The 26,471-nt window shown below is 26.2% G+C and overlaps 1 protein-coding gene across 3 annotated transcripts in view; it reads right to left on the bottom strand.

Moving 5' to 3' along the window:
- The window catches only part of LOC129960502 (striatin-3-like), a 42,355-nt gene that overhangs the window by 14,497 nt on the left and 1,387 nt on the right, over positions 1 to 26,471 (bottom strand). Inside the window, exons 2-11 of one of the 3 annotated variants that reach the window (XM_056073971.1) lie at positions 13,470 to 13,573; positions 11,565 to 11,641; positions 10,763 to 10,841; positions 10,080 to 10,250; positions 9,864 to 9,989; positions 9,705 to 9,783; positions 9,504 to 9,630; positions 6,193 to 6,465; positions 2,792 to 2,946; positions 363 to 421 (exon numbers count right to left, since the gene is read on the bottom strand). In XM_056073971.1, coding sequence (XP_055929946.1) covers positions 363 to 421; positions 2,792 to 2,946; positions 6,193 to 6,465; positions 9,504 to 9,630; positions 9,705 to 9,783; positions 9,864 to 9,989; positions 10,080 to 10,250; positions 10,763 to 10,841; positions 11,565 to 11,641; positions 13,470 to 13,573 — 1,250 coding nt within the window. Of the gene's footprint in view, positions 1 to 362; positions 422 to 2,791; positions 2,959 to 6,192; positions 6,466 to 9,503; positions 9,631 to 9,704; positions 9,784 to 9,863; positions 9,990 to 10,079; positions 10,251 to 10,762; positions 10,842 to 11,564; positions 11,642 to 13,469; positions 13,574 to 26,471 lie in introns of all 3 variants that reach the window. The other 2 variants (XM_056073972.1, XM_056073973.1) reach the window with 2 other exon arrangements.

The following is a 26,471-nucleotide window of genomic DNA, read 5'->3' as shown; positions in this document are numbered from 1 at the left end:
AAGTAAAAATTATCTGTAAAGGAATAACAGACCAAGATTTGTTAAGAAAAGTTGAATCGTCTACTAATATTAAGTTAATAGAATTGGAAATGCAATGTTTTGAGGTTTAAAAATAAATTTACAACATTCATAAAATGTTAACATCAGATAGAAAACTATGCATCAAATACCAGCCAAGATACCAGACTGAAATTTTATAACGCTATTTTGAATTCTACTTTTGCATCAGAATGCGACTTATAAACAATACTTCATTTATTTTGTTTTTTAATCTCTTTGTATATATTTTCCAAAATTTTCTGCATACTTCATGAAAATACATACTGGAGATTAGGGATAACTGCTTAAAACAAAGACCATACCTTCGAAGTGTATATTTTGCATTCCATGTCTTTCTAAAAGCTTCTTTTGCTGAAGATATCTAGTTAACATAAAAAAATAATAAAATTAAATATAAACAATGAGCAAACAACAGAAGAAAATTTTCATAAATTCATACCAGAAACACAAATTGCTTTTCAAAAAAATTTGGATCATGGAAAGTTACATGTATGAGAAAATACAGACCATGCAACTAAAACATGAAGGAGTTGATTATTCTCATTTCAGCTTCCTAAATAAAATTCAAAACTCAAATAATTTCGGGTTTTATAGATTGTCTAACAACTGCTACAGATATAAGAATATATATTTACCACAAAAATTTATTTATACAGAATATTATACAAATTGGGGAATTTTAAAATCATGTATTATTTTATTCTAGTAAAATATCACATTGTAGCTAGTATGGTATTAATTTAATTTCCTTCGCTATTTTCATTTTTAAAGGAACATAAAAATTTTAAGGCTGATCTATTAAGAAATGGAGAGCTTGCCTTTTATTGTTTTTTGGACATAATTACTTATAATGACCAAGCATTAATAACTAAGCCATTGTTAGAACTTGCTAAAGTATTCCGAGATATTATATTATTATTCATATTCCAATTTTAGCTGCAATCGTATGCAAATTGATCCAGTAGACAATTATAGGGATGAACAAGAATAGTTAAAAGTGGCCAAAAAGGGCAGTAAAAACAAAGAAACAAACATAATATCAATTTAGGAGAACGAAAGTAAAATAACATCCTTAGCTGACAGTTTAAGAGGATAACATACACAAGTTCCGACACATGCTTGCAAATCTTGGTTGATATAATTTTTAAGTTGAATTTTTCAGCAAAAAAATTGTGTTCTGATTTAAAACAGATACTTAATTTGCCTTCTTAATATCTAGATTACTGCTAGTTTTATTTAATATACTTAGCCCAAGCAAAACAGAAAAAACATTAATAAATTTGCATCAAGGAATAAAACAGTTTACAATTACAGCCTCCCCCCCCCAAAAAAAAATATAACTGAGACAATGGGTTAACACATGAATAATTGTGGATAGAATTACCATTTGAAGTACAATAAATCAAAAATATTTTTTAAATTATACTTTAAGGTATTGAAAAATTTCTATTTGACCAGACAATGTGAAATAAGAATCAATAACAAATTCTTGAAACTTAAAGCAACATCAAAATAAGGATAAGTCATTTACAACTTGAACGTTCATCAATGATCTAAATACATAATGGCAGTGTATCAAAAACTCAATTTGCAATTTTCTTGCTATAAAGCCAAAATTTAATCACCAAGTGTTGCAATACTGTAGCCTCTATGTGTGGATCTAATAGTGAACACAAATTAAATACTCTTACCATCTATTTTATTAAACATTCAAAGCAAATTCAACATATATTATAAATACTTTTAACAAAGAATCTAAATATTCTAGGGAATAACATTACAATAAACCCTGAAAAACAAACATTACAAATTTCACGATGCTTATGAAGAATCATAATTTGAATTTTAAATTTATAGGGTGAGCAATTCAATCCTATTCTCTCAATTAATAAAAAAATTATTTCTACAAAAAAAATCATATTTTAACTATTTATTAGTGCCATAAATCATAACTAAGGCTTCACTCAGATGTTTTTCTAGGGGCACATTTTTCAATGGATGGCAGCTGAAATGATTTGGAAGGGACGGGGAAATATTTTTTTCAATCTTTTCGACCTCAGTAAATTAATCTCCTCATTTCCTTAAAGTCAGTTGATCAATATATGATGAATGATAAATTATGCTTTCTAAACCTAAGATAATTTCTGAAAAGTGCATTTTCAGTTAGGGTATTTTTTTTAATGTGTTGGTGGAACAATGAAACTGACAAATCAAAATGCATTTGATGTTTATAATTAGAGCAGAAACTTTTATGAATTCTCTAGTTACCAAGAGACAAATTGTTAATTACCACGTCAGAAAAAAGTAAGATATTCAGAAATAAATTACAACTTTGATCTGCTCAAGTATATAAAATATTTAAAGATATTGGCAACAAACCCCCTGCTTTTCATAGATTGTAATAGCTTTTACTAGGAATGTCTAAATGCATGACTTTTGAAAGGATATTCGCAGAATATACAACATGCTTGCAAAAAAAACTCTTCAAGCAATAAAATGCCATTTTTTATTATTGATCTTTTCAAAGATAATTTTTCATTCATTATTTTTTAACTGTACCCACTTTTCAATTTCAAGAGCACTGAAATGGAAAATTTCCAAATTACATTCCTTTTATAGCTATTTAATCTATTTATATTTAAAAAAATATATAAGAAATTATTAAAATAAAAAATTATAACTTCATGCCAAAATGAAATATTATATATTAGATATCATTTTCATATCTTACATCATAACTAGTGTCTGCTTCATTGTTGACTGTTAGACTTGCTAATTCACCAAGTCCTAAAGCAGCTTCTAAAGTATCATCTTCATTACCTGGGCCACCTAAAAGCGGCCTTCTAGAACCTGGAGGAAATGACAATGGAGTTCCACCTTGAACACCTGAAAATATAACTAAGCATAAAAGTTTCTTTTTGTAATTGCGAAAACAATTTTAAGATATATAAAATTTTGTTTGGTTTAAGGACACAAATGTCACTTTTGGCTATGCTGCACCAAACACCTAAGAAATAAAAAAGAAAACCTATAAAGAAAAGGAGAGTAGAAGCCCTGTAAAAAAGTTTACTATTTTAATTAATACATTACTCTTAAGAAAATATGAAATGAAGAAATGATAACATTAATGAAAGGATAACATATTTAATTTCTTCATTAGAAATATAATATAACACAAGCCTGCAAAATTTGAGTCATGAAAGTATTTGCAAAGTAGTGACTGATTTTAATATTATTTGATATGCTGATTTCAAATATGACTAATTTTTCTCAATTGCGTAAGCAGTTTTTACAAAATGAGTTTGAAAATATGGGCAAGAAAGCATAATGGACATATTCTGGGGGAAAAGAAGGTCCTTTAAAACTATTTTTATTTGCAAATTAATAAATATAACAAATAACTGAGCATGATTTGCTAAATATACAATAATTTTATATAAATCAGAACAGTTACCATTGTTTAATATATCATGGATTTATATATCCCTAATGCTTTCATTTCCTTTTCCACTGGAAGCAACTTTTGGCACTTTTTTCCAAAGTCAGTACTCTTCTGTGCAGCATCCAACAGTAGTCATGTTGGCATCATGTTGACATTCCACCTACCTTAATATGCACACACCATCCCTTTGATATCTTGGTAAAATCTTTCCCCTGCTTTTCAGTAAATACACTAAGATTTTGAAGAAAGCAGTCCAAATGCGATTGTTTTTTTTAAATGCATTTTTAAACTCATGAAACCATCTGTCTTTGAATTTCATTAACAATCTTTCCACTGTAGATTTAAAATTGGTGTCCTTAAAATTTTCAAGGAATTTTGTGACAGCTTCCTTGAAAGCTCTCTAGGCCTCTTTTTCACTTAAAAGCATTTTTCTTTCAAACAATCTGTCTCCAAAAAGTTTTTGAATATCTGGACTTACAAAAACATCTTCCATTATTTTTGCTTCCAGCAATCCTAGAAACTTGTTACTTAGGTGCTTAAACTACTCTCCTTCTTTTAATAGAGTTTAAACAAATTGTTTCATCAAGCCAAGCTTAATGTAAAGTGGTATGCAACAAAACTTTACTGGGTTTTACCAAACTTTCCTCACAACATATTTGTTTCCAGGTTTTAATACTTTACTATGCAGCCGCTCCTTTTTGATCCAATGATTCATCTTATCCTGATTGTCCCATTCACATTAAAAGCCAGAGCACTTGGTATATCCTGCTTATTGATCAAGAAGCATGCAAAAAACTTTTAGATCACCACATATCATCCATGTTCTTTATATATCAAACTGGCGAGAATAAAAGCTAAAATCTTGTAAGATTCTTTTAAGTAATAGAATGCCCTAATGACACTGAAGCATACTTGTTGCCATTATACAGAAGCACTGCTTTGAGCTTTCTTTTTGAGGAGTTAATAGACTTCCCCCCATTCACAGCATACTGTATATTAAAACTCACTATGAATCCACAGACAATGCTATTGTGAATCAAGCAACTATATTGAAAAAAGTATGGAACAAAATTTATTTCTCTCTTTCTGAACTATGAGAAAGAAATACTAGGAACTAATACACTCTTTTGCTATGACACATTAATTAAAAAATTATTATTATTATTTCCTTCTCTGTACGAGACAGAAAAATCTCCAGTTTTGGCGAGTAATGAAGATTTATGACACAATATATTCACCCACTTCCCCGATTATAACACGATCGTTTGACGGCTACGAAAATCAAAATTTTGAATTCATGAAAAAATGAAATGTCATGGATTTTTTTTAAAATCCATTTTTTTCTAAAATTAGTGTTTAAAAACTATTAGAATCAGCTCTAAGTTTCTGAGCTTTTTTTTTTTTTTTTTTTTTTTTGCAGACCTGTGTAATCTACTTTAACTGATAGTGATTATCAATTGTTTATTCACCAAATTAACACTAAATCTATCGACCCTTCTTCAATACACTGAAACTGCTAAAGGAAAACGCTCACTTGATCGCTCACGGTAGTTATAGAGTTAAACTGAAGGAAATAAAAAATGCCTCATACCGAAAAATCAACCAATTTCATTTACTAAATTATTTTCTTACTTATTCGTTGAAAATATCTAAAAATAACTATGATACATAGAGATAAATTTGGTAATACATACAAGAGTTCAATTTTACTCTTTTAATTCATCAATACAACAAGGAAATGACTTTAAAGATTTTAAAAGTAATACAATATTTAATATTTCATGACTAATTTGATTAGTGAACCAAGAAAAGAAAAATTCAGATTTGGATTATTCAATGATAAAACAAAGTTTCGATATGAGATGTTCCATATCAATTCACTTTTGTTTTCATAAATAACTTAAGCTAATAAATATTTACATTGGAGAATTTTGAAATGTATGGGTTTATACTTTTGTAATAATTTGTTAATATTTATAGAATTTCTTTCTATGTCTTTTTAAAATAAGCACCAATAATGGAAATACATCAGTAGTTGGAGAGCAAGTGTAGGAAAATAATTTTTTGCAACATATTTAGCAAATTGATTAGAAATATGTTTTACAATAAATAATAGATTTTCCTCAGAAAAATTAGATGAAAAAAATTGCATAATAAATCTCCCAGTCAAAATATGTGAATGCTACCACAACAGTCAAACAAGACAGCATTGTCGATCAGTTGAAGAAGTAATCCTTCAGTAATATTATGAAATTGTTTTATTTTTGCTACTGAAGAAAATTCCTGATATAATTTAACAAACTTTAGAAGAAAAAATAGGGGGGAATGCAAGACTGAATGCCATTATCTTAAGCCCACGGAAAGCTTTTGATTTAAATAACTTAAAAAGCAGATTAAATCGAATTTTTGTAACTTAACCTTATGAGTTATTTTTAATGAAAAACATAATTAAATATAAATGACCTAAGTACTGATATCAATTTCCTAAAATATATGTACCAGTCTATCATTAATGGGAGAAAAACTAATATTTTTAAAAATTTCATTTCTATTAAGATATTAACATTACAATCCCAGGCAAAGATTTAATCAAAAGGGTTGAGTTTATAAGAATCCTTAGAATTTCAGTTGGTCCTATAAAACAATTCATTTTAAAGTGTTCTGTTTTAAGCAGTGTTATGAGAACATACCATTTTCATCAGAGTCAACTTGAGTATTGCAGTGTGGAACTCCAATATTCAAAAATGAATTCAAGCTTGGTCCAAAACTAGATAAGGAACTAAGGTCTTCCCTCATAGATTTACTGTCAATAACATTTTCATCACAGATGGCATCTGTCTTTGAATCTATAACCTCAGCTGCAACAGATGTTCCTGACATTACATCCGAGATAACATGATCTCCATCTGTGGATCCATTGGCTATACGAACAAGCATTGCTTGAAGTGTGGACCTTTTTGGTCCTGGCATAAACATGCAAGTACGAGAAGAAAAGATTGAACACAATGTAATAAAGGGTGCAGAAATGAAGAAAAAGCACAATACACAAAATAAAAAAAGCATTTTAAATAACATGCAAAATGAAAAAAAAAAAAAAGCAGGCAATAAAGATGTTTTGATAATAAATATGAGACACTAAACATCTATAACATCCAAAACTAAACAGAAAAGTGCATTTTTATCAACATAAGAAAAAAAATGGTATAAAGAAATTTCAAGTTGTTTAGTAAAACAAGTGGTTAATAAAACAATAAGAAACTCACAAAGCTTTATATTAAAAATGCTGCTGATACATGCATAAGTAATGAATGCCATACATACGGTATTTTGTACAAACGAAATGCAAAGGAATCATTCAGTTGCCCTTTTTAAATTATACAAACGTAATTAGTTAATAACCATTGCTCCTTTAGTTAAAAATCAAGTCAAATTTGTTAAAGCAAAAACAATTATTGCCCAATTTATGGAAATAAATATTCTGAACCATGACATAAGCCAATATATAAAAACTTTTAACGTAAATAATAACATGCATGTTTGAGAATGTATTTTATACAAAAATGAGCATGCAGAACAACCTGAAGAGCTCCAAAACTGTTGAATATTTAAAGTTGATTGAGGTTATTATGAAAATTTGATGACATTGCAACGGAAATATTTTTTTAAAAAATTTATTTACAATATATTATGATTCAGCATGTGGTAAGTGTTTAGAGGATTTCTTAAAAACTAAAAATGCATTTTGGGGTTTTGATTGCAATGAATTTATTTGTTAGGTTTTCAAGCTATTATTTTTTCATGAATTCACAAATTTGCGGCCATAGTTAATTTGCTGTTTATTTACTATTAATAACCTTTATTTTATAAATAAATCCTCTTAAAGTAATGTTCTGTTTAAGAAAGTACACAATGTAATGGAAAAAACACATTCGTCACAGCAAAAACACAAGATTGCAAGAAATCATGATTTTTATCTAATAAATCAAATATTTCATATGTAAAATCCCCTCCACCAGCAACAGCTTGAATAAACTATTGATAATACAACATCAGAAACAGAAACCAGATATCTTGCTGTCAATGACTTTATCATTAAGTGGATTAATTACTAAGTACCTATATCAGCAAATATTTTAAATAACTTCTTTTTGTCATTCTTAACATAGTATATAAGTTTATATCATGAATGTTTTACGTCTATTTTTCTGTTTATTTGATTCGGTTTTAATCGTCATTTAAAATAACAGCATTTGAAATTATGAGTTTCATATAATATTCTTAAACATTTCCACACATTTCAAAAAACTCTTAAGCAGAATATATCAACTGTGATTTTTAAAAATTTATTTGACCTTTTAAATTATGGGATGAAAGTTTAGATGTCATTCACTTATTTAGCTGTTACAGACACCCAAAGGATTTACAATATATGCATGCATAGATGCAGGTAATTTGCTGATAAAAAATTAAACAGTTTATGCCAAAAAATAAACATTTTTTTTTTTCTTCTATAAAATTTTTTAATACATTTCAATAGAATCTGCAAACGTTACTGTTAATACGATGGAAAAGTGTCACAAAACTATGGCTTGAAAACTTTCAAATATCTGTAATTTAAAAGTCTTCTGAGGCATCAAAAGCCAACTTTTTTAATGTTTGATGAGAAAATACAAAAGAGGTAAGGGGATCCATTTTCAAAAATTTTCCACAAAGGAAAAAAATGGGATACAGCTGTTATAAATAAAAAAGTAAACTTCGAATTCATCAATTACTTTTAAAATATGCATTGGGGCATTTCCAAATATATCATCATCAAATCCAAAATTTCAATAAGCCGATTAAATGACACCAAGAAAAATTTGCTACAAACTCATCGACTAAGTGATAGATATCAAGACATCTAATTTTATAAGTCTATAAAATTCTTTCTTGCATCACTTTATAATTTAAAATAAGGATTTTTTTTCAAATGGAACAAAATCATAACACAAATGCAAAAATTTACAACATAAAAAAAAAAAAAAAAAAAAACAGGGAACTCTTAAATGAGTCCATGATTTAAAAATTTACATAATTTTTACTGAGAAAACTCTTGTACATATTTGCTATGAGACATTTTTAAAAATAAATAAATCCATGAAAAAAATTTAAGCATGACTTTAATTATGTGATTGATACACTGTGTAACTCAAATAGTTAAACAATTTTTTCATGCACAAATTAGTTCAGAAAAAATTTTACCTTAAAGAAATTTTTAAGGTAATAAAAACTTATTGCAAATAATGACACTGTCACTTTAATAAATGAAAGTACATTGTTTTAATATCATTTAAAACTTGTTCAAGTGTGCTTCATTACCTTAAAAAAATTTACATTATTTGCTTGATGGTTGGAATTGAAAACAATCATTACAGTTTATATTAAAAAATATGAATATGTTTTAAGCACAAAAAGAAATGCCAGAAGCTTACTGCTTTTTTTATTTGCATATTACCAAAAATTATTTACAATCATTATAAATCATGCCAATGCTACAACAAATATCATTTAAGAAATTGGAAATCAAAATTCAATATCATAAAATAGTTATATTAACATCAGATTTTGAAGTTACACAAACGCTATTTGGCAATGGACCTCAATTTTGAGGTCTCTGCAGGTCAAACCAGTTATTTTCCAAATCAGTTAGAGGTCTTGAGATATTTAATGCACATTAGACTCCTCACGTCAAATTTTCTAAAAATGATTATTAAAGAAAAGGCATGAATTCCATGATTACCTAACATTTGATAACAGTTCTTTAAATTACTGATTCTTCAGACAAGCAATAAAATGCATCACAATGTTAGCACTGAAAGTACATATTAAGCTAACATAATGGAAAATTAATACAAAAATATTTATTATTGTGTTTGGAATATTAAATTATTTAAGTTTTTAAGTAGAGGGAAAGAAATTAATAATGTAATATTCACCATTCCACTGATAATTTCATTCTTACCCCAATCTGTATTTTCACCTTGAGGTCGATCTGGCGCATCACTGCTACCAAGAAAATTAAATTCCGCAAGTGCTTCTTCTGTAGATGTTTCACTAATTCCATCATCTCTTGTTATTTCATTTGTGCTCTAAAACGATTTTAAATGTTATAAAAATTCATTTAACATTTAAATGGTACAGAAAATCATACAATATAACTCACTTTAGTTTTTGATTTTGCTTTCTTTTCTAATATTTCATTGTCTTCATCATCTACAGCACAGGCATCATCCATTTCATCACTGCAATATAAAACAATCACAATTTAATCTGCATTTCTCTTATCTAAATACTAAACTTTAAAATTTATTGAGAAAATTACCTTAAATTCTCATCATCATCATCCATATCAACATTTTCTGATGAAAGGAAATCAAAAGTATCTAACACTGATTGCTCGGCATCCATCAAGGCATTTTCTGTGACGGAATGTGTTATCTTTCCGATTCTAAAGGATTAAGAAAAGGAAAGAAAATCTTATTCATACAATACTAAATACACACATTGAAAATTATTCTAGCACAAAAGAAATATATACCTTCTTTGCTGGGGTTCATATGGCCTCTTCTTTTGCTCTCCATTAAGAACAGATGATAAGTGCTGTTTTTCTTCGTTTTCAGCATTAGAAGGAGCCAATCCAAGAAGAGTTCGAACTCTTGCAGATCGTACATCAATAATCGTATCAGTATAACCTATCTCCTGTAAATACCTTTAAAAAAAAAAAAATTAAGGAGTATGCTACAAGATAATGCCTTAAAATTCATTATAACCATATAAAGTAGGGGAAGACATCTAAAGCATACAATCTTCATCTTCAAGAAAGGTGTTGACTTAGCATGGATAAGGAAATTAAATATATATATTTCAAAAATTGTGTCAACAATTAATTATGAGATAAGAACTTTATGGTTCTTTACTTATGAACATATAATTTAAAGACCTGAAAAACTAGAACTGTAACACTGAAATAAAAATCTTAAATAATTTTATTCATTCACTTCCCTAGAAAAACAACACAAAGAGCAAAACCATCCAAATCTTATATCTACCATTTAAAATTAAAATATAAGATTAAAAAATTTTAATCAGTATATATTAAATTAAAATTAAAGTAATATTCACCATCAGCCAACAGAAATCCATAAAGCATTAAATTATAAGTAAACTCAAAAAAATTACTTGTATTACTAAATCTAATTAAATTTTGAAAAACAAAATTACTGTCTAAGTAACTGCCGTCCTTGTCTCCATGACACATTGCTATTGCTAGTAATCAATGGATCGCCATCCACAGGTTCATCTGAAAAACAGATCTAGCATTAATTATTCTAATGGTGTAAATTGGAGAAAAGAATTCATCTAAAAAAATTACTTCTGAACATTAATAATTAAATGTATTATATTAGGAGGTAAATAGCTTGTTGGCATTTCTGGTTCTGAAATGCACAAAAAATATTAAGTCAATAATAGTAATAAAAATATACTGTCTATGGCCAAACAATGGAAGGCATTGTCTTAAACTTCTACATTACAGTACATCATTTGTGTTGCAAATACCATATAATACCTTAAGTTACTTATGTAGCAATTTACAACCACTATGCAAAATATAATAATCATAATTATGCAAGGAAACATGTTTTTAATAGATTCTGGAGGAAGAACTCTATAAATATTTAAAAATAACAAATTATATTAAATTTTGTGCATAATATACAATGAAAATTACAGTAAAATAACCAATGTAATGTTACAACGCTGCAATATAAATTACCTAAATTGTATAGAAATAATCAGAACAATAAACATTCACTACTTAATTATCCAATAATTAATATAAACTACTATTTTGCATGATTAACTGAATGCCTATTTCCTAAATATCTGCTAATAATTCTGCAAAAAAAAAAAAAAAAAAAAAAAAATTGTTTAGTTTAGTTTTTAGCATTTTTCCAGAAAAACAAAAAACAAAATTAAAATTCCTGAACTTAGAAATTAAACATAACTCATTAAAGAAACTTACCGATATCATCAAATATAGGAGCCTTTAAATCTGTGAAATTGGGGTCTGTACCATATTTTAGCTTATGGAATTTTACCCTTTAAAAATAATTTACAAATTCAATTAATTCATGGATAATAAGCAAAAATTCATGTATATAAGAAAACATTCAAAGCACATAAACATTCATTACCTGATGTATATTCAAAAATATACCATAAAAAATTTATCAATTCTTTAAATAAGTAAGGAAAGATGATAAGCTAATATAAAAATTTACATACTTAAGAGAGAAAATTTATATTCATTATAATGATCAATAAATCACTTAAAAATTAATACATTTGTTACAAAAATTGGAGGCTTTCATAATATCAGCTATTCTATTTGTTTAGTACCTTTCTTGCTTCTAAGGTAGGTGTCTCCAAAATATGAAGTGAATCAGTTCTCAGTCTTTGAGAAATGATTGATCTACATAAAATACATGCTTATGTAAATGCAAACTCAAGCCAAATTTCTCACATATCATCTGCCAACAATTGACAAATTAGGATGTTTTAATGTTTACTTCAAAAATCTGAGACTTTTTTTTTTTTCCTGAAGTTAATATGATAAAATGAGTTTAAGCCAAGCAGTTTGAATTATAATCTGAAATTGTGAGAAACGAAAAATTAGAAAAAATGAAAATGCTTAAGAATCATCTGTTATAAGGTCCATTTGGAATGAATGAAATAGAGGTTTAAGGTGTTTTTGTGTATGGAGCATTTTTTTTATAAAATGTAATTAAGTAAAGTTGATTGGCATGACTAAATTAATCCGATTAATACTTGCCTTCTCCAGTTATTATTTCAATATTTTTAACATGACATTGACCAGTTCTGATGTAAAACAACTTATCAAAACAAGGAGAAAGAAGTATTCAATTTTGATTTTTATACATCTTAGAATTATATATATATATGTAATGATATTTTAATTCTAATTTCAATTTAATTAATTTCCAAGATTTTATCTTAATTTAGCCCATAGTAACTTCATTCTAAAATATTCTCTTGTTTCGTGATCCAATTCCACTTTCAGTTTAATTAATTCCTTCGTAAAAATAATGCACCATCAGTACTACATATTAAATGAAAGTGATACTTTTACCCTTCAAAAGGTGTCAAAGGTCACACGTGTATTGAATTGGTGCCTGGCCAGAAATCCAATGTTATATAAGGCTAGTGATCATCTGTTTGGCCCTTTATTCCCTTTTCTTACTTCTGTGTGTGCCACGCTGCGTTTTCTCGTAAATAATCATGCCTGCCACTCGGAATAGAATAAAACGTAATTAAAAATACCAAGTCTCTTCACTGTTTCGAACCTGCATTCTACTTCAATCAAAATATGTTACATATATATATATATATATTGCTTTCTGTCTCTCTCTCTCTAACCAGAAAACTTTTAATTTTACAAATTGGGGATTAATTTTTAGTAATTGATGAAAAATTAATGTTAGCAGTTCATGCAGTATTAAATAATTCAAATTTACTTTTAGCAATTTATAGTTTATAGCAATTTATAGTTTCTTATTACTAGCAAAAATGCATAATATAGGGCAAGTGAGCAAAACAAGCTGGAATTGCATAGTGATCCAGAAAGAATCACAGTGCAATTTTCGGAGATTGGTGAGTAAAATAAGCAGAGGTGTAACCTAGTATAAATCCAAACACCATAACATTGTTTGCAAAAACAACAAAGAGGAGATTCAACATAAGCTCTTTATTAAGAGTAATCACTGAATATAATATACAAAGCAAATATTCTTTTGTGATAACTCTATATTTTATAAAGAAATAAGATTTTAAAATTCTAAATTATATCAAACAATTTTTCACAATTCATTTCAGTGAAGTTTAAATAATAGAGGAAGGGGAGACATACCGTTCTTGTTTTAAAGCATATTCCAGCATTTTAATTCTTCTTATTAAGTCATTCTTTAAGTTTTCTTGTCCTTTACGTTCACCCTGAAGAAAAGCTATTCTAGCCTAGAAGAAAAAATAAAATACCTTAAAGATTCATAATCAACATACATGTTTAAATGACTGCATGAATTATTTTATTTCCATATTAAACAAAATCAATATTGAAAAGAAAGAGAGAAGGCATATTACAATTACATTGAAGTTGTTATAGAAGTTAAAAATTTGAACAGCATTTTCGAATATAACTATTGAGCCCTAAGACATAATTTCAATAAGCATATTTCTGACATAAATAGTTATAATTAAATTTAACTTGCAAGTATATTTACTAAATTTTTACATGAAAATTCATATTTTTAGCATATAACACTGATTACTTTGTGTCCACCAGGAGAACACTATCTGTAAAATATCTATGTTTACGGTGGTCACTAAAAAAACAGTTTACTGTAAGACGAGTTCGTTTCTAGTAGGTAGAAGTTCATCCAAGTTTCTTACACTGCCACATTTAGCGCCAAATTGGCAATATTTGGTATTATTACTTTTTATTTTTTAAAAACAAATTCAAAAAATAATTCACTAAGTCCAAACTCATTTGAATACTTTGAATCTTGAAAATATCCGATATTCATGTAATATTCTTGACTATATAATTTCTGTAATTTTCTTCATGACATTATAGAGTTGGATAACATTTGGCAGTAAATATTTAATAAAATTACTTCCCCACAATTGCATATACTCCATAAAAGAAATAAAATCGCACCAATCTCTGAATACTTTCATATAGTATAATGGAATCGGTATTTTAAATTTAAAATTAATACTTTATTTCAAATGTATAAGTTCAATTTCTTATAATTATTATTTAACAGTAAAAGCAAAAGCTTCAGTGGTTTTTTTTTTCTTTTCCCCTTCCCTTATCTTGACAGTGATTGTGATAGCAGATAAATGAATTACGCCTGTAGATTAAAGGAAATAATTCAATAATTTCAATGAAAACAGAGTATTGAATCTGTAAAATGCATTTCCTTTAAAAATAATTAAATTCAAAGTTCCTTGCAAGAACTTACATTAACTTAAATCTTCAATACAATTTCCAAAGACAGGATTTAAAATCAATTTTTCCAATGCAAACAACTGAGTATAATTTGCTTAAAAAGTTTCAAATGTTTATTATTTTAAAAATATGATCTTGAAACAGATTTCCATATATCAATCAGTATTTTCCAGTTCCCTATATCAGTCAATTCAAAGAGTGGTCTTATTTAATCTGTTAACTTTTGATTTACAACAAATATTTCATTAAATTTCAGTTTATAGCATTAAATAAAAGCTTTCTATTCAGAAAAAGCTATAATAGTATATTAAGATATAAAGTTTTTTAAAAGAATGGTTCTTTATTTTCAGTTGAAAATCATAAGAATAATTATATTTTTATAATTATATTTAGTGGCTTATATGCTTTTATAATTATTTTTGTGAATTTTTAATGTAAATCATTAAAAATTCATGACAAAGTAAAAAACAAAACACCATTCCCTGAACGTAAATGAAACAAACATCTGATTTTGAACTTTTTTTTTTGCAAAAAAAGCAATAATGATACTGCAGATACAAATTTATCTCGAAGATGGATGATAAGCAGCTTTTTTTATCACTGTAAACTCAGGCCATGAAAAAAATAACCCCCAGACTTCCGTCCGATTCCTCCTATACAAAATGGACCTTCCCTACCGAAACCTGTTTCTATGACGCCTGGCATAACCATAACATTTGGTGGGAAGTGTTCTCCAAGTAAACTATAGTTAATCATCATATCGAGATAGATTTATAAATGGAGGGCAACAAAATAAATTTTGATTCCTACAACAATCAGACACAAGCATAATCAAGTTAACATCTATTCTAGTATATCTTGTATCCTTATGTTAGCATAAAAACTTGAAAAATCAAATGCAAGTAAGGAAATATTTACTAATAATCCGATAGCTCAAAATAATTGCAAGTTCATTTCCAAAGCTCATATATTATATAGTGAAACAGATTTTTATATTTACAAATCAAAAAAATGAATTAAAAACTGCTTCATTTAATTCAAACTTTTTTTTATATACATTAAAAGAATTTTTATTTATTCAAAGAAAATCTGCTCTGCTACATTTACACTTTCGCAGCACAACCTGGCAAAGGCATAAAAAAATAAAAGCTCCAAATTCAAGGAAGAGAAGTTACTATAATGTTGAAAATTTAATAAGTTTCAACTTCTTTATAAAAAATATTTTAACAACCCATATCAGATTATTAACACCCAGTTTCATAATAGAGTTCAAAACAGTGAGATCAATGCTTTAAGAATATCTTTATGCAAATAAATAAATAATCTATTAAAATCTCAGTGCAAGTTAAAAAAAAAAAAAAAAACTGTATTGAAAAAACAAGAATAAGAAAAACAAAAGAAAATAAATAGATATGAATTCACTCAAGAGGGAAAAATGCTAAATTCAGGTTACTGTTCATATTCAAAAGAATCAAGGACAATTATGCCAGCATTTACAAAGGACCTAAAAACATTTTAACATTTTCTTTCACTAATTCATTGTTGAAAAGCAAAAAAATTAAATTTGATTTTCACTTTGCACTGTATAAATACAATATCAGAACATTTCAGCTAATGCAAGAAGAAGAAATAAAAAGACCATCACCATTATTTACAGAGAATTCTTATTTGAGAAAGTGTACCATGGGGAGACTATCCAGAAAGCTAATTTGGAACAAAAAGTATTAACAGCATTCTTTAGCTTAGGTGCTGAGGTAGGAGAACTAGTTTTTAGACAATAACATTATAGCTCATAATCCTCATAAAAGAATATCTTCACATATGTTAAAATAATCATTAAAATTTAGTATAAATAGGAAAAATCTTAATATTTAATTTCGATTTTATTTGTGAAGATGATTAATAGTATTTTTTTAAAAACCTGAATAATTGTAATCATTTTTAATGAGATTCTTTTATGTAATCAAAAATCACAAATAAAATCTTAGAGACTTACACTTTTAAAAGCAGAAGCCCCAGTTGTTTCATTCATAAAAAAATTTATATTGATAACCATTTTTTATAAATTTGGTATTAGTTTGTAGTATGGCCTACAAGATTTAAAATAGTAAACAGTATATTATATGCAAGCATATTTTTTCAATACAAATTAAAAAACGAAGGGGAAAAAAGAACACCCCCCTTTGGTTTAGCATTCTGTAATTATTACTTTGAATTCATATCCTGCTTTGAAATGAAATGAAATATTTTGTAATTGAGCACATAATTTTCAGTTTTAGTCAAATGAAGAAGGTAGCTTCCAAACTGGCAAAACAAACTTTCTCATCATACCAATATGAAGATGTTTGTTTGACTGTACTATTTCATGCACAAACCAAATCCACATTATATAAATGGCAGCATGATTCATATTATTTCTAATCAAGTCAAATAATATTCTACAGAAGTATGGAAAACAGGATGTATTATAAAAGTCCCATTCATTCTGCTTAATTATTTTGAGATAGCAAAGTTTGTTCATAACAGCACACCTAGTTAACTAAATACAAGACATAATGAGTTCAATTTTTTCAAAAGGGCTCCCTCTCCAATAACAGAGTCAGAAAGTTTTTAAAAAAATTATTTCAATTGTCCAAAACTATGCGGTATCATAAGTCTTGTTATGGGCTGTAATGAGGCAAAATGAATTAAACTTCTATAGACATTCAATAAACACTAAATAAACAAAATAATATGCAGATTGATTTGATTTTTAAGTAATGTTTGGCATAAATTTCAGGCACATTATTACAAGTTTGTACAAAGAACAATTCCTCGAAATTAAGTTTCACTAGAGAAAGGAGTTCTAAAATTAATATTCTAATTTGAAATATGATGAAACTGAATAGAAACAAATATAAAGGCAAATATGCTCATATATAATGAAAAAAGTCTATATATAAGTAGGATGGGCAGTGGTAGAAACACCATTTTGATCTTGCTAATAAGTAGGGTTTCTTCCCCCCTCTAGATGGAATTTCTTTCAATAAATAAACAAAAAACACCAACACTGGTTTCTATAATAACAGAAAAAACAAATTCAGACTGAAGACAATTTCTTTTTTTAAAAATAAATATTAAATTTAATGTAAAATTTTTTGCAATTATTGATAAAACTGTGCACAGATGGGAAAATAAAATCTATTACCTATATTTCAAACATTTTACCTTAAAATTATTTAATTCTTTCACATTGCACAAAAATAAACAATCTTCTTATTTCTTCGTTTTATTTTTCATTATATATAAGGATTGCAAAAGTTTTACAGTAATTAGTAATTCCCAACATGTTTTTAGGAATGTGACAAACAATATACATTCAAAAGAATAAGCCAGAAATATCAGGATCCACTATTACAAAACATTATTCCTAGGTGACAAGTGATAACAAGTTTTAAATTTAGCAATACAAATAAATGTACTTTAAAAGTCATTAGAATAAAGAATCTATAATAGCCCAATTTTCTCTAAGGAAGATTATATATTTCTAATTATACATCTAAAATTAAAAGGCAAAATGAAGTTTTTAAAATTAATGTAAAATTATTTAACTCTTTTCCACCCTCACACATATAGTTATTATTACATCAACTATATATATATATATATATATATATATATATGAAAAAATCATTCATATAGTTCAAGTAATAAGACCTGGACGATCGGGGGGGGGGGGGGGGGAGGAGAAGTGCTTCAAGTAGCTCTTATTTCAAATTATACAGCATTTACCCCATAAAAATAGGATTTACAATGATAAAATGCCATGTGTCCGGACAAATGCAAATATGTGAGTGCATATCAAGTTAAGGATAGCAGAAAACATCTGTCATAAGGAGTTTTCCAAAAGAGTGGATGATAAAACTGATTAATTTATAAAAGAAACATTTGAAATCTATGAGCTTATTTCTACAAAAATGTTGATTTATTACAAGAAAATGAAACTCCACAATTATTGAGTTGCCTAAATTTTTATCTATTATTTCTCTTAGTTTTTGATCTTTGCTTTGATTTATTGACTTTTAGGATTCTTTTTTTTAAGGATGAATTTCAAACATATAAATCTGAAAATTAGCTTTTGAGCAACTTAAATTTTCAATTGAATGAGCAATTTATTTGCTATGCAGAGAAATTTACAGTTAAAAAAAATATTATCAATCATTCACATTAAATTAATTGGCCTTCTTTTTAGAAAAAAAAAAAAAAAAATCTTAGTAGAAATAATGCCTGGATTGTGTCTTTAAAATTATCTTAAATAGTTAAATGCACATCCCATTTGTTTATATGCATATTAATTCTCTATTAATATTTTCAAAAAGATCAATCAATTACATTAATTATTATTGCCAAATTATTTCCAATACTACTTGATAAGAATTCAGACAAATTATAAATAATTATTCATTTTTTCTGACAGAAAAGTATAAAAAATGAAAGGAGGACAATTTATTAATACTTTTCTAAAAGCATGTTGAACAATTTCTACACTCAAATGTTTTAATTACTTTGGTTATTATGATGGAAGAGACAAATTTTAATACTCTAGCACCAATATTGGTCTAATGGTATACTGTGAATATCTAACTACTTTAGTAACCCATTAAATATAAAATCAATAAACATCATCTATAAGAATGCTTCATTTATTTATTTTGCTATTTCTATTAAATATCATATGTAACAGAATAGAAAGAATTTTACTTTAATCCATTAATCCTTCAGATATGCATTTATTTGAAGCATTTTTTCATTTGTAAAAGATTAAGTTTGTAAATATGAAAATAGTACATATGAAGCAAGATTCCGCTTATTTCATATTATTTATGATAGACACTCCTACATAATACTGAGACAATTTTAAGGCAATTAATATTACAATAAATTCAAATGCACCAAAAGAGTTACAATAAATTAAAAAATTTTACTCAAAATCTCATAAGGTTAACAACCAGTTTGATTCAATTATCACCTATTTCTTATCAGTTTAATCAAATCTGACTAATCAAGGATAATTAAACTAATTTTTAATAAAATCTGTAGTTTTTAACCTTTTCCTTTTAAAAAAGAAAACATTAAAACATTTTATTGATAGCTTTAAGGCAATTTAGTTATTTACTACATACTAACTAATTATATTACTTACTTCAGGTTGTTACGCCATTACTCACAATTTACAACAAGCAGTTTTCAATTATATGTCTGATATAAATATACTGAATAGGGGAAAGTAGTAAAAGTAAATACAGGAGATGAAAAAAAGGAATTTTTTTCTTTTAATTCCCTCTCTATTTTTTAAAAATATATTAGATGTGAAAGAATTTTTTTTTTTTTTTTTTAATTTTACAACAAAAATTCCAATTTATAAAAGTATTTTCATGCAATTGTTTCATTTTTTTTAATTATTCTTATTTAGCCAATAAGCATTCATTTATCAATAATCTAAAAAATAAATTCTAGGAATTTTATTGAAAACATTCTTTTTTTTTTAAGCAGTATTTCTCAGAAAATATATTTCACTGGCAACAATGGTTGTTAGATACACAAACTAAAAATTTAAGTGAATAAACTCTACTTTATGCATATGTAATTCATTTCTGGAACTCTTAAAATAATAATTTTACAGGTGGTAAAAATAAATTTACTAAATTAACAAATTTATTTAGCTATTTTTAACATAGTTATTTGTTTTTGCAAAGAGAAACTATGAAGTATTAAATAATTCATTAACATGTAAATGACAGCAATATTTTTTTTAAAAATTGTTGATGAAAAAGGTTCTTGAAATTGCCAGTGAAGCTTGTTGATAAAATACAGGAATCTGAAAATTAACCGAAATCTTAAAAATTAAAACTTAGTAACTTAAAAGTGATAGCTTTATGTTATTTATTATCATTTGTATGAAGAATCTTTGCTTAAAAATAGGAGCTTCGATTTTATTCTGTGAAAAGTTCCATCACAACTCAATGAATGGAACAAATGAATATTCTCCATAAAGGAAAGAAGAGGGAAACCTTTTATAAAACTAAAACTATGAATTATTCCCCTGTTCCAAATCCCTTATCAAGTAATGAGAGCGATAATTTCAGTTGCTATTTCACTTTTTAAATTTTTATCACTCTAACATAAAGGCATTTCAGCAACAGCTCACTCGTTATATATAATTACCTTCACAAGTATATTTATTGATCACAACAAAAATTCCTCTGATAGTTCGAATTATACTTTGTGCTTCTTTTTCTTGTTTCTATTAAGAAAGTCATTGGAATATTAAATTACCATGAAATGCAAGAATAAATCTAAAAAAAAGTAAAGCTAATTTTGAAAAATCATTTTCAATATGTAAATGAATATTTTCAAAACATTTAATTCCACAAGTAAGTAGTTTATACTAATTTTACTTCCTTTTTCAAGCACCAGTTTAAAAAAAATTATAAAAATAAGAGATCTGAAAGGTAAATATTATAAAGCCTAAAAGAAATATCAAATGTATTTATTTGTAATGTTGTAAGGAATTAATTAAATATCTGAATACAGTAATCTGCAAATAACAGAGGAAAATATTCATTTCATCAACATATTGAGAGTGAAACCTATTCTGAAGAAATCTAACAATCAAAATACAGTAAATACCTCATGATAGAATATCAATTTTCACTTTTATGTCTTGAAGGACACAAATAATATATATATAACTCAAAAATCATTATAACAAGCTATGAAAAAGTTTTAAAAATGACTAAGGTAAAACCTAGATGTATAACTTCCACATCACATACCGAAAAAAAAGCCTTTAAATTACATTTTTTAGCCTGCACTTAATACAAGTTTTAAAAAAATAATAGTTAAAATACTGTTATAAATCCAACTAGAAAAAAATGGCTATATTTCATAAGGTTAGAATCTTCTTCCATATGTCTAAAACCAATAAAAAAACATTTTATAAAAGTATCAGTACTTTAACATTTTAACATCATTCAATTCATCCATCCATATATATATATATATTAAATTCTGCTTTACTGATTATTTAAAAGTTGCAGAAATGCATATATTTCTACACCATAACTTTTTATTGCCAGTTTAAAATTTTAATTAATGAGCTGTTACATTAATCTTATGCAGGTAAAGTGTTGCAATATTTATATAACACATAATTCTTTAAAAATTATTCTGCAATGAATAGTAATTAAAGTAATTTTCAAAAGAAAATTCTGTAAAAAAATATATAAGATACTTTTTCATTGTTCTTTTTTATGATAGAGAAGAAAATTATGATTTTAATGTTGTTTACTAAACACCTTTTTACAAAACTATTAAGTTTTGTTCCTCTCAAATAGGTAAAAAAAAAAAAAAAAATTATTTTAGTAGGGGAGAGTTGGGATGAATGAGAGAGCTCCATTTATATCTAAATAAAGACTGGAATCTGTTTCTAGTTTCTCCATTAGATAGAGCATGAGCCTTGCTTGATCATAACTGTCACACCAACTATAATATTATTTGTGTTTGAAACAGAAAACCAAATTTTTATGCCTTACAAGTAAATAAAAACTCATATTTTTTTCCATGATTTTTTTCAGTCTTATTATTTGTAAAATAAAAATATTTTAAATGCATAATAAGATATTGAGTTTACAAACTAATAGTCAAATTAAGCTTCAATGTAGCATGGTTTATGTGATAAGCATTTTAAAAGAAAATTCTGCAAAAGAACGAATTGGACATGCTCAGTTACCTTTCAGTACATTTTCTAAATAGCTAAATATTCCAACAATTAAAGTTTTTAATTTTTCTTAATGTTGTTTATTAAAATTAGTTGTTGGGTTATTACAATGCAATAGTAAGTTGATGATTTTAAATTTATCAAAATATATAAATTAGTACACATTATTATGTTTTATATTATACATATATATATACACCAATAATGTACAAAAAAAAAAAAAAAAAAAAAAACTGAGCTTCCAATAACCAAAATAAAAAGCATAAAATAAAATTCCACTCTTACTACTTAATTTTAGTTAGGGGAAATTCTACTGTAAATATAAAAAAGTAATAAGCAATATAATAAATATTAAGCAATGAAAAAAAATTAAGCTTAATTATGAAAGTTACTTATTAAAGCTTTTCTCACTCTAAATTAAAAATATTTACTAATTTTATATTTTTTTATATAAAAATGCCACTAATGGAAGAAAAATCATCCAGCAAGAGAAAAATATATTAAATAATAACACATTGCAATCAGTGGAAATAGTTGTAAAAGAAAGGTTTTCAAGATGTGGGCAACACCAATGACGATTTCAAAACCAGCTCTTATTTGGCATGTCCAAAATCACAAATCATTGAATGAAAAGGATATCAAAATATAATATTTATTAATTTTAATTTTCTCAAACACTGTCCCATTCCTCCTTTATATGTGTTTCATACCTCCCTCATATAGGAGGTGTGGGACTAAAATTTTACAATTTTGAACTATGCAAATAAAAGCTAATTGTTTGTATTTTGCTGTTCTTATATTTAAAAAAAAAATTAAAGAGCATACTATTAGATTTTTATAAACTGCACTCTTTAATTCACTAAACTAGTGAATTAAATCACTATAGTGAATTAAAAATTGTTTTGTGAAATCTGTGCCCCCCTTTACAACTCTCTCCTTATCTAAAATATCTATACTTAACAATTTTAGAAAATTCTTGTCACAGTTAAAAATACTACATGCTGAATATTATTTCATGGTTTTATAAAGCCATATGATTATTAATAAAAGCCAAGTCAAAAATATACCCACATACACAAAAACACAAGAATCTAATGTATCATCAGCTGTATAAAGGAATAACGTAAAATATCTACTATAAATGATATTGTGTAATATATAATATAGTTTTCTTTAGCTTATACTATTTTTTTTTCTAAAGGAAATAAAAACATGTTATTTTGTTAATCTTCAGCAGATATTAAATGCACAGCATCTAATAAAACTGAATTCCCCAATGGTGGGTTATATATGGAAACCTTGAAATTATATCAAGGATTTTTTTTTTTTTTTTTTTTTTTAACTTTTGACCATTTTTGAAAAACTTTGTATAAAGAAAAAAGTTACAATGGCCCCAAAACTGGAAACATAAATAATGAAAATAAATTACAATTAAAATGGTTTTCAGTTTGATAATTTTCTTAAGTATTTTTACCTCTATATAATTTGAAAAATCTGAAAAAGAAAAGACAATCAGTCTTTTATGTAATCTCACTTGGAACCACAATTCCTTTTATGGAACTCTGCAGTAACTTATTTGATTTTAACCCTGCTTCAATAACATCTTTAAAAAAATGAGGAGGTGTAGTTATTTACTTAAGAATTGTAGAAAACATAAAATACTCCAAAGCCAGTCCCTAATGTAAAAATTATCATGAAAGAAAAAACATTGAAAAATAAATACCCACCACTAAACTACCTCCACATGCCTGAATGTATACTCAGTAAATACTTCATGGAGAGTGGGGCTAACTATTTCTAACAATACTAGGCGCAATATATATAAAATGTGAATAAAAGTTATACTTACAGTGGACGTGAAATGAAATTTATAATCTTATTAATGATTTTTGAAAATTACAGCTTTTATATGCAGTGAAATTATGCAATAAAAAACATTATTATAATTCTCAATAGCTACCTCGGGTTTTTAAAATAAAAAATAATCTTAAAAACAAACTACATAAAAAAAATGCCAAAAAAAGATATATACTGAATGTTTGCTACTGCAAAAAATAAAAATAACATTTCAATAAAATAAGTTTATATGATGAGGAAATTAGGTTCAAAAATAAAAATATTTATATTTTTAAAATATAATTAAAATGTTTCCACAACTGAAATAAGTATAAATTCCTCTTGTATTAAAATCTTTTTTTTTTTTTTTTTTTTTTTTGTATAAACTTGATCTTTGCTGTCAGATCCTAAAGATAATATAAATATACAAACAGAATTTAAATATTTTTGCTTAAAAGACTTATACATTGATCAGATAAAAATATTTGCATGTAAATATTGTTAGTCTATATAAAAGTTTACAATAAAAAATCTAATGTTCCCTTACACTAATAGAGACTGCCTTATCTATTATCTTAACTATAAATACCATTCAACTTTCAATTCTTGGTACAATATTTCATGACCTCGAGATGTTGCAAAAATAAAAGTACACATATAATAAATAAACTCGCCCTTTGGTAAATCAATGCGATTTTACTATGACAATAAATATGCAAGGAAAATTAAATTTAAAAAAGCATCAAGTCGGAAAATTTAGACATGAAGCACAATATTAAATATTTAAAAAGTTCTATTTTACATCAATCCGAACACTCTTTATACCTTTAATAAGTCTTGTTCTAACTTCATTTCAGCTTTTATTTTTCATCCTATTCTATTACTTCAGTGGTATTTGTAACACCACGAGTTGCTCAAATCCTTTGATAATCTTAAATATTTCATGCGTCCTTTCAGTTATCATACAAATTGAAATAATAACAAATGTCTCAAATAGAATCAACCACATGATTAGAATGTTAAATAAATACTAAGAGCAAGAGGTTAGTAAGGTTTCTAATAAACTTTCATTTTATACACGACATCGAGAGCATCAAACACAAAATGCATTATAACAATTTTATAGAAAAAAATTCTAATTACGTTTTTTGAATTCATTACAAATGCTTGTTTTTTTCGAGACTCAACAATGTACCAAAAAGTTTTAGTATAATTACCATAGTTCATTTGAAATTTCATCTAATGCACTTCTTATAAGCACTATAATAATAATATCTAATATTAGAATGATTAGCTCTTCCTTTATGACTGTAGGCTTGCAGATTATTCAAAATGAATACATATAAAACTAATTCTTAACATTTAAGCTAAGATAGAAATTGATATATAATGCTACAAATGAAAAAAGAAAGCCAATCAGAGATTTCATTACATTACATTACATAAATATACTTTGCTCGATATAGAATATACCAAATAAAGAAACTATCATTCTAATAAAAGTTTCATCTTGAAAGACTGTTAATTATCTCACAAAATTTTGATATACGTAAGAAATAATATTTTTTTAAATTGTTTTATTTTTTAACATTTAACCAAAAGTGATTATTTTACTATCTAAAACAGAAAATTTTCAAAGTAAAGGAATACTGTGTTAAAAATTAATTTAATTTGAAAAAAAAGAATAAAAAGAGAAGAAAGCTACAGAAACTGAATTTAGATTCAACAGCTAAGTATAGTCAAATTTTGGAACATCATCTAATAAAAAAACTGTTCAATCAGTATATAAAACATAATGATAATATTAAGTCCATTTAAGATAACAATAATGAATTCATCAAACGATCATTACTTAGATAATATTCGGGCTCAGTATATTTATATTCAACTAGTTTATCTTCATTTATTTTTCATAGATTTATTCTTTGAAATATTATTTACCTTCTTCCTAGTAAAATTACTTTGAAAAAGAATTTATTTTCCAAACATGAAAATCTAAAGAAATATAAGACCAGTTATCGAAGGTTTACCAATAATTGATTTCTTTCATTATCAGATTTTCTCATATCATTAATATAACACATCTGTTACTATTGATATGAAAGGACTGTACTCTTAATAATATGTATAATTTACTTACCATTTACTGTTACAAAAGTGTATGATTTTTCCACCAATTTCCATAAATAATACATAGCAATATTCTATTAAATATTATTATACGATACTTCGAAAATTTTCAGTTAAAAGAACTTAGCAACAATTGCTTATGATGCATAGGAAAATATTTATTATATTCCATATAA

Source organism: Argiope bruennichi, chromosome X2 (genome assembly GCF_947563725.1).
Source record: "Argiope bruennichi chromosome X2, qqArgBrue1.1, whole genome shotgun sequence".
Classification (NCBI taxonomy): domain Eukaryota; kingdom Metazoa; phylum Arthropoda; class Arachnida; order Araneae; family Araneidae; genus Argiope; species Argiope bruennichi.
The sequence above is the reverse complement of the archived record's forward strand: the minus strand, read 5'-3'. Positions and strand labels throughout refer to the sequence as shown.